Below are 13,838 nucleotides of genomic sequence, written 5' to 3'. Positions count from 1 at the left end.
GAAACGCAGAATGAATTAAACCTGTTGCCTGGATGGCAAGCCAGCAATCTCAACTAGAACTGAAACTGAGACACTGCCAAATATGCAGAATCTTAATGAAAGTCAAGATGTCGGAGCTTGGCCAACTGGCGGTTGGCTACCTATCAGTTGTTGGCAAATTGCAACTTAAATAAAGCCAAACGAATTGGTCAGGATTGCGGAAGGCAAGCGGTAAAGGATTTCCGTCAAAACTGCCACACAGCCAGCTCAAAGAGCACGCAACGAACTCTGGTTATCCTTTCGCCAGCATTTCAAATCTATTTTCAAGGAAATCCTGCCGCGGGCGAGGCTAAATAGAGGTGAAGTATATAAATGCAGCGAGTTTAGCCCTTGAGCACATCAGCCGCGTCCCTAAAGTGTGTTCACTGCCAAGGCTTTCTGAAGATTTCGCGCAGGGAATCCTTTGGGCGGTGGGGAAAAGCGAGGGGATTTTGGATTCAGGATTCAGGATTCGGGATTGGATAGCTACCGCTGTCAAAAGTCAAAAGCTGGCAAGGAGCAGCAGCCAACAGCCAACAGCCAGCCGCCGCCACAAGTTGCCTGTCGACGGACAAACTTATGGCTAAGACCGCAAACAAATTTCGGGCTGATGCAATGTAGCTAAAGTTGTACGGTGCAACTTCGCTAAGCTGGACTTCTATGGAAGGAAAGTAAATACGAAAGTAAAATATTATATATATCTATGTATATGTTTTATCATACTTAGAACCAATTAATATATTTTAATTTTTGTTAACCTTCTCGTTCAATTACATTTTAAGCTTTTGGATAAGCTTTGCAACAGGATTGTAATAAGCTTGCTGATCTGATTAAATATTTTGTACATTTACTTGTGCAGCATGAATAAAGTATTTTATTCACTATTTTGACTGTGGCCATAAATGGGGCTGCAGCAAGCGAATTAGATGTTGAAGAAAATTGTCTTCCTGTATGAATTTCATAATTTCCCCAAGTTTTAGTTAGGAAAGGCAAGCAATTTCCTCCTCGTCTGCTTTCTGGCTTGGTCTAGGTGAGTGGAGTTGAGTGGAGTGGAGTGTGTGCATGGGTTTTTGGAGGACTATACTCACACCACGTTAATCCCCTTTCCGATTTGGCTTTAACTTTAAAGTCCCAACTTTGCCGGCGAATTGGTTGGCTGGTTTCGGCGCTGTCTTTGGTTTTGGCCATGTCAGTGGCTGCGGTGGCTGGGGAACTACTCGTGTATGTGGCCAACTCGGATTGGATTTTCAATTTCTTCGACTGTTTGCTGATGTCATCGACAGAAGTCCGGGGGTATTTCTCCGGCCTTTGTTATTTATATTCCTCGGGCTGCTGACCCACTCAACTTATAGAGGCGACTGGGGGAGTGGAAAGTGGGAAGTGGGTAGCCGGGGCGAAAGGACAACCCTTTGTCACATTCTGCAATTTATGTTATTGTGTGCACACCCCCCGATCTGTATCTGTATCTCTATCTTTTGCTGGCATCTCAGTGTTCTGTTTATGTTCTGTGATTTCTATCAACAACTTTTACTTTTGTAAGCAAATACGGGGCGCATCTCAACCAGAAAGCAATAAAAATTGTTTACAAACATTATTTGCGTATATCCTTGATCCGGAAGCACCTTCCATGTCCGCAACTTTTCACCATTTAAGTAGATTTCTCTCTCTTATTTTTAAGCACACACAATAACATGCATTTGCCTTGTCACTCGCCCTGTTCCCAGTTCTCTGTTCTCTGACCTGTCTCGTCCTGCCAAGGATATTCCCGCTCTCCTTATCTCGTGTTTAGGTTTTGGGGCATTCAAGCTTCTCGCACACTCTAATAAACTAATGTCCCTCCTTTGGGGCCAACTCCTTTCTGTGCCCTCCCCCCCTCCAGTGGAGATGGTAGCAGTCCCAGATCCATTGTTGGTCCACAGTTTGCTTTGCGAAACATTTTATTTGTCGTTTCTGCCCAGCTCCTTCTCACTCGGATTACTCGAAAATGTTTGCGTCAGATTTTGGGGACTTGGAATGATGATGATGGGGGTTCTGGGGTTGTGGGGGGGGAAAAAGGACTGAAAAGGGTGTCCAGGTGTTGGATTTCCCCAACTTTTCCGTGCAATTTTCCTGCCACTTTTCTTCGGTAAATCGCTTGAAATTACTTGATTGAACAGGGAATATACTAATAGTGCCACAGTTGGCCATAATTCAAGATATACGATTGCGCAATGTCAACTTAGGGGCTGATTAAATATTTAATCCATCGCTAGGCAGTTGAATTGTACAACACAAATGTTGGAGTGGAAAAGTATGAGTAAGATTTTCCTTACTACATTTATGATCATTTATAGTAAGATTCTGCACTTGTATATTACGCAATTTCCGTTTTCAATTACAGGCAACGAATGAATTGAATAACTTTTTACATAAAATTTGAATCATGTAATAATGGCTTTGCCTTTGCACATTAGGGGTGACACTTGAACCCCAAGTGGCCATCTTAATCTGGTTCCAGGTTAGTTCCATCCTCGGGTAATAAAGACCTTTCTCAGCGGAGAGTGGCGCTTCCGATTTCCCAGTCCCCAACTCGATTTTCCCAACTCGACGGCTGGAAAACAACTCCATTTAGGACGCATAAAGCTGGGGCAACATGTGTGCCTGGCAAGCCGGGGAAATTCCTTATGCCAGCCAAAGCGAAACTGTCACTGCCAAGGTTTTCCTCTGCGTTTTTTCTACTCAGCCGCCTTTCTTTTCCGCTCGTTTTTTTTTTCTTTTTGGCAGAGATGTAAGGGGCAGGAACTCTGGGTTGCATATTTAAATTTATGATTATGTCGTTATTCTGTCTGCCCGCATTGCTTAGGCGGCCGAAGAAAAAGTGACAGCGGGCCAAACTTAATACGAATTTATGTGCAACATATTTTTGCACTTTTTTTCGCCCCGCCTTTTGCTGCATGAAGTGGGGGAACTAAGCGTCCACCTCATAAAGAAGGACAACCAGAGTGGTCAACATATGCTCCATCTGCTGGACAAATAAGAGAGTTGATGAGGCACTAGGTGCTGGGTGCTTTGGTTACACCAAAGACATCAAGATTGTTTAACTTGCCGACGCTGGGAAAGTCTTGCCATTAAAAAGGAGAACATTAAAATTCCTTTTCGCTACCCGGCAGCATTTAAATTGCATTTCAGCTCGAAGAAATGACAAATTCGTACATAATAAGAAAAGTCTGGAAGGGCGAAGAGAAATGGGAACCATTTGGCATTTGGCAGGTGGGCGAATCTGGGTAGCTGAGTTGGCGTGAAATTGAGCCAAAGCTCCGCGTCTAACTCATTTTTAAATACAAATTTATGTACACGGAAATAAAAGCCAAGCAGCAAGCGCTTTGGCTGCTTTCTTTCTTTTTATTTTGGTTTTTTGATTAATTTGTCTTTGCCAAATGGCTGGCCATAAATTTCAAGTTAATAAAACGAGTTTTGCCCTCTTCTAATAACGAAAATTTGTCACACGCCATCCTGACAGTTCTGTGTCACAGGAAGCATGTCCTGATCCATCCCCTCTGCCGCAAAGAACTGGCAAGTGCCGCTGATGACATTGTGGCCAACTTTTACCAGGGAAAATTATGCCCAAAGTTTTCCCCCCAACCCCCCTTCACACCATCACATTGCCACATAGATTGATGGAAAACTGGTCGGGTTAATCAATGGCCAGGCCACACGCACCGAACAGCTCGAAATTCGATTAGAGGCGATGTCAGCAAGGCGCTCGCCTCAAGTGTCACTTGCAATTACCCAGGGGCGTGGGCAAGAAGGGGTCCAAAGTGCATTCAAATTGGCTTAAACTAAGAACGTTAAGCGTACAGCTGTCTAATTGTATTTGCCACCTCGACTCGCCTCGCCTCGCCTCGCCAACCCTTTTTTGTGTCCCGAAAGTAATGTAAAAGTGCTGGGGAACTTACTTCAAGATTTATTAGCATCAAGATTAAAGCATTAAAAATTTGCAGACTGTTTTTGCCTCACGCAGACATTACGGGGCAAAATTACTGGGTGGTGGGGGGCGTGGCAGCTGCCCTTGTATTTTTTTTGGACAAGAGGAGGGGTAAGGGGTTACCGTGGAAAGTGAGTGCAATTTTCCCTCGCTGGTCTCCATCATCAATTTGGCCTCCTTACCACTTCTCTATTTCAGCCGCTGTGGTTGTACCCTGCAACTAGAAGATGATTCAGTGTGTTCCCAATCGTTGATTAATTAAATTTACAAAAAATGAATAATATAACCATGTAGCTGTAACCACAGAAGTCAGATATTAAATCAATGAGTAACAAACACATACATTTGTGTCTTAAAAGCAGCACGTTCATGCTATTTGATGTAAATCACGTTAAAGGGTATAGCTCCATTCGATGCCAGAAGTTGGCCCTAATTTCTGGTGTTACTCCTGCTGTTGTTGTTGCGGTTTAAGGGGGACGAGGACGAGGATACGGATGAGGATTCGGATTCGGATGAAGCTGCTCCTGCTTTTGCTTTCCTATCGCCGCTGGCTGTTTCCGCAGCAAGAGCGGCGCAAAAATATCAAGCTCAACAACATCGCTTCGGCTTCAAATAGCAGCAACAACTACGGCGTTTCATTGCGCACTTTGTCGGTCAAAACTTTCGACATTAGCACTTAATTTACTGGCCCAACTTAATGAAGTCTACACTTGGCTAATTTACGCGAAAAGCTTCAGCTACTTAAGGGGTACATTCATCGCGGCCCATGCTCCATAGCCTCCATCCTGGTTAAAGTCTTTCATCAGCAGCTCGCGGTAATGCAACCACACAAAAGAATGAAAAATAACAGCTCCTTTTGTATAAAAATTAAATTAAATGTAGATAATAGCATTCATAAATGCTTGCTTTGAAGCCAAAAATTATTTTCAAGTTCATTGCAACCAATACAAACATTCCACTGCCGAAAATCAAAAGAACTCAACATGTTTAACGATCTGAGGTTCCACAATAAAATAATCAAGAAAATCATGAGCCAACTATTAATATAACATATAAAAACACAAGAGAATTACAAACTATGACTGCAAGGGTGAGTAAGCTTCGGATCGCAAACACTCGATACATTCTATTTACTCTTAATAAGCTTTCTGATAAGGCTTCCCAGTAAGGGGCGCTCTGGAATGGAATGTTGAACCAGTTGTTATGGTTTGCTCGTAGGGTTCTGTTGGGCTGGAGAAAATGTTCCGATCGCTGAGTGCCAACCACGTGCGGATGGTCATTGCTGGCTCCACCGCAATTGTGTCACTCCTCATAACGGGATGCACCACCACGTGGGTGGAGATCAATAAGTGCTGGGAATTAAATGTGTGGATGAATGTTTGCCTGTTGCAGATCGTCGGTGGAATTTTTCTATTCGTGGGTTCCCTAAAGGTGAGACAAAGCTTTGTAAAAGGTACGCGTACATTGCTCCATCCTAAAAAAAAAGGAAAAATGATTTTAAAAGTGTATTTAGTTGAGTTGAGTTCAAATTTGTATTCGCAGAGTAATCACTGGCTCTTCTTGCCCTGGCTGCTGGCTGGCTGCATATTTATCTACACACTCGTGTACAAGTCCATCCTGTACTTTTACAATCTGGACGGGAGGATGTTACTTGTGGTTCCCGTGTTTCAATCCATAGCAGGTAGTTTTCCCATGGTTTTCCCAAAGAATTCATTTACTTAAGAAATCTGTTTCCCAGGTTTCTGGTCCTATTTCATGTACGATGTCTTCCAGGACTTTCTTCAAATGCACACTTCCGTGCAAATGGAATATTAGTGCGTATGTCTTTTTTCTAGTCCAGTTAAAACGCAGTTGATCTGAGTGTAGGGGCAAATAAGTGTGAACATGGTGTTTTGCTGCGGGGTGTGCTTTCGTAGCCAAAAGTAAAATAAGCGTTAAAATGTCTGCTAACCCAGTGGAAGTCTGGCCCGGGGGGTGTGGGTTGTGTTCTGGGTCTCTTCTGGGGGCTTTTGTGGTATCGTTGCATGCGTATTGCATTACCCGTTCTGCCCCCATAACCCAACCACCCAGCCACCCATTTGCCCACCCCTTTGGTGGCACCCCCTTTGGCACAAAGTGGCGTATGAATAGATACATGTTTTGTTGCCCGTTTTGTTCTGTTTGCCATCCCCGCAAACCCCATCTCCGCCTGTCTGTGGACTGGTTGTCGTAATCCAACAAGCAGACAGGTTAAATACACCGCAAGGACAGACTCACACACACAGTGCGGCTGCTGGAAAAAAGTGTGACAAAGATGGTGGGGAAAACTGGCGGGAAATGGGCGGAAATTCGGGGAGGCGACTCGAGTCGCGATTCGGCTGGGAAACAGACGCATCCAAACAAACAATAATCATGCAACAATAGTGAGAGCCGCAAACAAATTGCTTTTCTATGTATACACTGGAGTATAGGGAGCTGCATGCACAGGGGGAAAATAAGTTATAGATCATAATTTACGAACTTTTAAATGAGTATTTAAAATGTCGGTTTCCGTTTGTCTAAGCTTTAATTGTGTAAAATTAATAGTAAGCAACATCTAGTATTTAGTTTAATTTCTTTAAAAAATTTAAGTAAGTTATTAATTTTTAAGCTAGTTACCATTGAACAAATTAAAGTCATTTTGCTTAATCCCGAATTAGTATTTAATGTACTTTATACTTTATATATAACAATATACAATAACTGATAACACGATTTCTTAGAATTTTGTGAGCTTTCGTGGTTTTGGCACCCAAAATCGCTTCATTTTAACTCTCTTTAACTCTAGTGAGTAACTCTGGTTTCTTTCAGTGAATGTGTCATGCTGGGGCTCACTAGCAGATTAGTTTCGTTGCGAGTGTGTCTGAGTTTTATTTTTGTATTATTTAGTTGTCTTTTTTTGCAGACGCACCAACCAACCACAGAGAATCAAAAGCCGCATGGGCGTAGTCCGTGACACCTAAAAAAAAGGGGGTGTTGCACTGGCAATTAGAATGGAGAGCGTAAAGTTTGAATTTCTCCCCACCTCCGCTCCTGTGTTGTGTTCTTGTCCTCAGATCCTGCATCTTCTTCCTTCCCAGGCTGCGTTGGGCTTTTGTTGTCTGCAAAGTTTGCCTTTGACACTGGGTGCCGGGTCCGGCCCCATTTGCAACCCCAACGCCCAACTCCACGACCCCTTTCCAAGCACCTGGCATGCCGGCAAAATGGAATCCATTCATTCAAATCTATGTGAGCCTGTGAGCGTTAGTGTCTGTGCAGCTTGTTGAACAAAATTGAAAATTAACTATAAATTCTGTGTGGCAAAACATGCAAACATGTTTGCGGAAATACCTGACAGACTCAGGAGAGGCAACCCAGGGCGAGGGGATGTGTGCTGCTGAAAAGATTAAGGGGGGGTAGCGGGGGGTGCCACAATCGAGCAGCCGAGGTGTCAAGCGATGCAAACACCTTGGTGACATCGAACCCCTCGACACAAAGCGATTCATTGTTGCGAAATTTAATGCGAAAAATTCATTAAAATAAAAAAAAACACCTCTGCATGAGGAATTGCCAAACAAACTTTGAATCCACCGGGAGCCCAAATTGAATCGCCCAAAAATGTGTGACGGTTTTTTTTTTCGGGGCTACAGTGAAGCCCTTCAAAGGTGCTAAGTACAAGGGGAGGCCAAAAAAAAAGGCAGGGTGTTAACCCTTATGACAAGTTGTGGCTCGAGGGGCTTTTGCACTACCAAAAATGGGGATACTCCGAAACTCAGCACTGCACTTCAACAATTAATAGTATTTGGAGTATATATTAAAAAACTGTTCCAAGTAACAAAGTATTTTAGCTGCTACGGTGGTTAACTATAATTTATAATTAATTTATTTTCTTGAGTGTACATAATGAGTAAGGCCAGGCGTTTTTATATTTATTTTTTCCCTGTTTCAGCTAAGTGCTTTGGCTTGCGAAAGTGAGACCACGCCCACGCGCACACAACAGTGTGAATTTCCCAAAAAAAACGAAGAGGAAATGAAAACCAGACGGAAAATCAAGGGAGCCCGATTCCGAGCCCGAGTTATTCCAAACGGCGGACCAGGAACAATCAGCTAGACTTAACTAATAAATTCCCGTGCATTCCGCACGCAGTCGAGTCGAAGCGGAAATCATTTAAGCTGCCAAATCAGCCGGCCAGATGGTCCAAACAAAAGGCCAGGCGGCCACGAAAGAGAAAGGTGCGCCCAACACAGCGCAGAGAAATGGGAGCTGCAAAAAGAAAGCGATTAATATTCATTCAGTGTCGCGCGTATATCACTTTTTATTTGCACAGGCTCCGTAGTTTTCTGGGTGTGGTGGGGGGCGGGGGCGAAAGGTACCCCTGCAGCGGTGGGCGTGGCAGGGGAAGGAATGCTGGGGCAGGCGCCGCCAAGTATGCAATGGAATTCGGCGCACGCAGCGGCAGGTGAGCTCGTGTGGCTGCTCCACTTGTTGTTGTGTTAATGCGGGCGAGCATGAGTGTGTGTATGTGTGTGTGTGTGTGTGCCAACGCACAATTACATACAACAATTTGTGCTTTGTTTGGGCGCCTGTGTGTGTGAGCAGGGAATCCAAATCACCAAAGAGCAATCGTGAAGCTGCCACATGGCCAGCAGCGCCAAGTTGTAGGTGGATGCTACAAATGCACTCGAAAAAATCAAGGCACAAAGTGGAAAAACTACTTTTTTCTTAGCAGAATCAAAATTTCATTATAAAATACCTCGGTTGTTTATTTCACACAAATCTAATACCATTTTATTCGCAGAAATCTATAAGCCATTTTTGCAGTGCCCAGTGAGCACGAGTTGGCCTGCGGAAATCCAGTTGGCTTTGTGCCGCTGACACCTCCCTTCGGGTCCACCCACCCCTCTCTGCCAGCCACCCACCTCCCATCCCCCCGGCGCTCCACTCAAATTGGAAGCTCAAATATGAAGTTGAAAAGTGGGGGGGGTGGGGCTTTTAAAGGGGTTGCCTAGGGACGGATGATACTATTGAGGGGCGGCTCTTTCGTAGCGCTGGCGCTTAGTTTTCAATGTGAAAATTGAGAAAAATTGCCAAACGAGTTGGTAAGCGATATTCTCGGCTCCGCCTGCCGTTTGGTCCGATGCCAGGTGGATGCAGTTTGGCCCATTGATGGCCCACCTTGGCCCGAGCCAACTCCATCGTTCCCAGCCAGATGCCCGCCTCTCCACTCACTTATTGTTAGTTTCGCTCGCTTTGTTTTGACAACTTCTGGAGGAATGCTCTGGGAACTGAACGCTTCGTCAAATAAAAACGAGAATTTTTGGCTTCAGTTTACTTCCGTTTGCTTTGACTGCCTGCTATGCCGCCACCCACCTCGCCCGCCACCCTGCAATTGGAGACCCAAGAAGCTGCTGGCAGCCATAAAATTACGATCCAGCAGAGAGCAAATGACGCGAAACAGTCGCACGGACATGGCCAAGAGCCTCTGAGCCAAAAGGGGCTGGGGCAGCAACAACACGTTCCTTGCATAAAAATCGTGCAGGCCATGCTAAAAACGTTTATCCCTTTTAGCCCCAAGTTTGGCTCTGGAGGAGTCCTGCCAGCTCCCTCAGAACAATGGCAGAGAGACACTGTGCAAAATCAGCGTTAATACTTATTCTTAAATGAGTTTATTGATTAGGCTGGAATGGAAAGTTGAAGAATAAGGTTAAGCCGAGTCAAAGTAAGATTTTCTATTCAAGATGTACATATAAATATTTAGCAATATTTTGCACTTGCCCGAATTTCTCCCTGTGCACTGAAAGAACAATTTCTTCGTCTTTAGTTTCAATGGCCCCCAGGACGGACCGAAAACCATTTTAAATGGAACGTAAGCCGAGACTGATGGCCAGCAGTGGAATACGAGGAGCGGGGACAAGGGCAGGAGTAGGAGTGGGAGTGGCGGGCAGATAAATGCCGCATCATTGGTTATTTATATGCGTGCGGATCTCAGGTGGATGGCCCTGGCCTCAAACGATATATTTATTTGATTTTATTGATATACAAGCGGGCGTAAGTAGTGCATATCCATCTCGGCCGGCCAACGAGTGGCTTAAGTCCTGTCATTACGGCATGGAGCCCAGTTTCAGGTGAATGGCGGCCTGGGAAATTAATTAAATCGCATTCAAATGATTGGCTACGTGCCATTATTAATTCGAGCATAAATTATTCCACATGCCCTAATTCCAAACGATTTTACTCCCCCTCCGCCGCACAATCTGTGGTCAATCACTTGATTGGCCGCTCACCGAATGGATCTGAAAGTTTAATGCAACACGTATTGGCACTTCCAATTTATGGCAATTAAGTGAAAGTTCTATAATCGCCGAAGAAGGTGTTGCAGAAACGACTTTTGCAGCTCACCACATCAATTACTAACCTGGGCTAATTGAGGTTGTGCGGCAGTTGTCATTTTTTGGAATTCTTGTGGATTTGCATTAGGATCTTAGCTCGAAATAGTTTGTGCATCTAAAATAGGTCTTAAGCACCGTTCGCAGTGGAGCTTAATCCATTAATAACTTCCTTAAAAAGTTCTAAAAACAAATTAATTCAATGTATTTTGTTCAAAAATAGGGGCACCATTTCTTAAAAGGCGAAAAACATTATTCCTAGACGAATAAGCCTACGTATAAAATACTTCTACATTTGAAATAAAATTTAATATAAAGAAAAAAAATTAATTTCTAAAATCACTCAGTGAAATCCTTAAATACAAAACACGGCGCTTCCTTAAATTTTAAATAGAATACTTTAAAATAATTTAGAGAATAAATATTAAATATTTATATTGATATACATAAATGGAGAAAATATTAAAAACTCAAAATTCCAAAGAACTTATTTTTAGAATGTTCATAATTTTTTGTACAATAAGAAAACACGTTCTATAAATTAATTAATGCTGAAAACTGTAATGTTTTAAGAGAATGTTAACATTTATTAGACCGTTCCCACTGTCAAGTCTGTAGGCTCAACAGCAAAACAAACTGTTAAAAACGCCGGTAGATGCTGAGAAGTGTTCCCAGTAACAGTTGACTCGGCGGCATTGCCAGCTTGAAACCCGTTTTCGACGAACTTCAGCGACTGCCAAACGAATGAGAGCGAAGCCGAGCCCAGAATGCCGAAGATGCGAATGTGTGTGCGATAACTTCGGCGGCGGCGAAGCAACAGCGACGGATTGTTCAGTTTGTCTTGAAATCGCGACTCGAACGGTCATCGTGTGCGGATGTTGAGCGGGAAAGTGGAAAAGCGGAAAAGCGCATTCAAAAACCCAGCTGAAAACTCGTGCAAACTGCAAGCAGTGCCAAGAAACGCACAAGAAGCGAAGAAAAGCGAATTAGATTAAAAAACAGAGGTTTCAGTGAAAAGTGTGCAACGAAAACTCGACAGCAGTGAGGTGAATATACAAATCTCGATCCCCAAAACGACTGTGCAACGCTCTCCAATCCGAATCCAATCAGAATCCCACCTGAGCGCTACCTGCCAAGCGTGTTTCACTTTGCATTACCCGCGCTGACCAGTTGATCCCAACTTGTTTGCAACCCGTTCTCTTTCGTGGCTGCGACTCCACGCTGCACACAAAACTGAACCCAACGACTGACTGCTGAAAAGAGTGCTGAGTGCAGAGTGTGGAAGACAAAGGAGTTATTTTTGGCCATCAGTTTGCCATTTGCATTTGTGCAGCCAGCCAAGTTGGCCCATTCAGCACATAAATTGCGAATGCAAACGGCCAAATTGTTATTGCCACTTAGAACAGCTCTAAGCGGAATTCTCTCGCCTCTATTTTTTTTTCCTTTAGCGTTTCGAGCAAAGTGTGCAATATCTTGGCCGTAACAGTAGCCACCTGGTCGCAACTTGCAGCAAGCGATTCGCGATTTGCGACTCGCGGCTACCAGCAGCAAAAAAAAACGAAGAGAGAAAACGCCACCAAGACACAAAAGCTGGTTGAAAAAAGTGCTGGCGATTGCATCGCATGTCGAGGTTGTTTCGCATGCCCTTGCCCCACCACCCCCCTTACCATAACCCCCTTCTGCCACGGCTCTGCATACCCCCCCCCCCCGTTGGCCGCCCAAGAGCCCAACAACAATGCGAACAGAAAGAACTTCAAAAGCACTCCGACCCTCCGTCTGTTTTTTGGTGATTATGAGCGCAGCACTGCACCATAGGGTCAAGAAGAAGTGCAGCGAAGTCGCGAGTTGAATGCCCTTACTTTTGACACCTTAAAAATATAACTCCAAAATATTCCACTTCAGTTCGGCTTCAGGAAAAGTTTATTGTATAAACAGCACTTCATTTTTGTAGTATTTGAACTTATATATTTAATATATTAATCCAACTTATAAAATAATTTATGGGTTCTAAGTCCTTTTAAGGCGCTTATAATGCATGTAAATATTAACAAGCTAATTATTTAAGGATACTTTTCAAGTACCCGGTAGAACGCCTTAAAATGACTTACAGAAAGGTTTATTTTGAGTGTCTCACTTAATCATGCCTCATTGTTATATTTTTTATTTATTTCATAGTTGCATATAACTGAAGAATTCCTATGTCGCTTTTTGAAGGAGTGCGACTCTATCGAAACTATGCTTGAAATTCCTCGCTTAAGACAGAGGCGTAATTATTTCACAAAGGGATGAAAAACGCGATGGAATTTCTGCCGCAGTCAGTTAGGGTATTAAATGCAGGGGCACAAAAAGCGTACCAGCTCGTTTCGCGCACAATGGAACCTGAGAAGATTGGCCAGCGCCGAAAAAAGTGGCCAAAGAACCTGGCCAAAAAGAAATGGCTCGTTGGGTGAGGAAGGGCAAGGAGGGCAGGCGGCGGGCTCAAAGCGTTTAAGCGCCTTTGACACTCAGCTGGTGGCATAAAAGGGGCATGGTCTTCTGGATTAGGGGATTGGGGGACTGGCGGATTGGGGGTCATGTGAGACAGCTGCCAATCAATGGCAGACTAGGCCCATCACTTTGCGGCCATTTTGCCCTGTGTGGCATGTTGCATGTGTGTTACAATCAAAAAATAAAAAGATAAATACAACTTGAAGCAAGAGCTAAATCGAAAAGGGAAAATAAAAGAGGGAAAACGTTTTTAGAAATCGCTTCGAACTTCCTTTTTTGGGCCAGGGAATGGGGAAATTATGCGCAAATGGCAGCCAAAGTTCAATTTCATAAATAGTTAACTTCAAAGTTGGTTACATTCGCCCAGGAGCCGGCAGTAAATTACACACACCGTGTGTACAGTGTACACACTCAATTGCCGGATGGAAAGAGACATTTTCAGCTTATTAAATGGAATTAAGCAATTTCTGCGTTATTACCATGAATATTTGAAATCGGGGGTAAATACCTAAAGCCAGGGGATTAGTTATTCCAGACTTCACTTGCGCACTTTTATTCTTATTGATTCTTAGGCGGCAAATTAATGTTTTCATTGCGTTTTCCGTGCTCCGCCGCCTGTCCAACGGAAGTGTCGTGTGGCCCAATCAAACAAATACTCGTACACCGAAAACATGGCCGAGAAAAAGGAGCCACACAGAGTAACCAAATTACGCCTAATGGTTTTTTAATTGTAACAATAATTGCCGTCGCCACTGCATGAACAGCAGCAGCAACAGCAGCAACAGCAGCAATCAGAGTCCTTAAGAAGGGTGAAAATGGACTGAAGGGGTAGGGATCTGACCCTCCTATTAATGAGAGCTCTTGGAAAGCATTTAGATGCCTGCAAATTGCCAGGCGCTCTTACAGTACGAAAAAATGTTTTTCTTTAAGGAAAAGGGCTTTGATTTTCCATAGCTCTTAACAAATGTGGGGCAGAATAATCAGA

The 13,838-nt window shown here is 43.8% G+C and overlaps 2 protein-coding genes across 6 annotated transcripts in view; both read left to right on the top strand.

Annotated features, from left to right (window-relative positions):
* Window positions 1–5,202: 5,202 nt before the first annotated feature.
* On the top strand, window positions 5,203–8,010 carry LOC120445718. Of its 3 annotated transcripts, none has more exons than XM_039626286.2 (4): window positions 5,203–5,413; window positions 5,525–5,663; window positions 5,721–5,800; window positions 7,929–8,010. In XM_039626286.2, exons 1-3 carry the CDS (start codon window positions 5,222–5,224, stop codon window positions 5,795–5,797), a joined length of 408 nt encoding a protein of 135 aa, XP_039482220.1. In that variant the 5' UTR covers window positions 5,203–5,221; the 3' UTR covers window positions 5,798–5,800; window positions 7,929–8,010. The 3 variants fall into 3 exon arrangements, with proteins under 3 accessions (XP_039482220.1, XP_039482221.1, XP_039482219.1); XM_039626287.1 differs by lacking the exon at window positions 7,929–8,010 and adding an exon at window positions 6,906–7,009; XM_039626285.1 differs by lacking the exon at window positions 7,929–8,010 and having other exon boundaries at window positions 5,721–6,542.
* A 3,207-nt stretch (window positions 8,011–11,217) lies between these two features.
* LOC120445285 (semaphorin-2A) overlaps window positions 11,218–13,838 on the top strand; it is a 47,227-nt gene continuing 44,606 nt past the window's right edge. For all 3 annotated transcript variants that reach the window (XR_005615739.1, XR_005615738.1, XM_039625587.1), the window contains exon 1: window positions 11,218–11,412. The gene's annotated coding sequence lies outside the window, so the exon portion shown is untranslated. The remainder of the gene's footprint in view (window positions 11,413–13,838) is intronic.

Source organism: Drosophila santomea, chromosome 2R (assembly GCF_016746245.2).
Source record: "Drosophila santomea strain STO CAGO 1482 chromosome 2R, Prin_Dsan_1.1, whole genome shotgun sequence".
Lineage (NCBI taxonomy): Eukaryota > Metazoa > Arthropoda > Insecta > Diptera > Drosophilidae > Drosophila > Drosophila santomea.
Note: the sequence above shows the minus strand (reverse complement) of the source record. Positions and strands in the feature narration are given on the sequence as shown.

Coding starts and splice junctions, on each gene's coding strand:
- LOC120445718 (XM_039626286.2), top strand. CDS start 5,222: ATGTTCCGATCGCTGAGTGCCAACCACGTGCGGATGGTCATTGCTGGC. Junction 5,414..5,524: donor TATTCGTGGGTTCCCTAAAG/GTGAGACAAAGC, acceptor TTGTATTCGCAG/AGTAATCACTGGCTCTTCTT. Junction 5,664..5,720: donor CGTGTTTCAATCCATAGCAG/GTAGTTTTCCCA, acceptor TCTGTTTCCCAG/GTTTCTGGTCCTATTTCATG.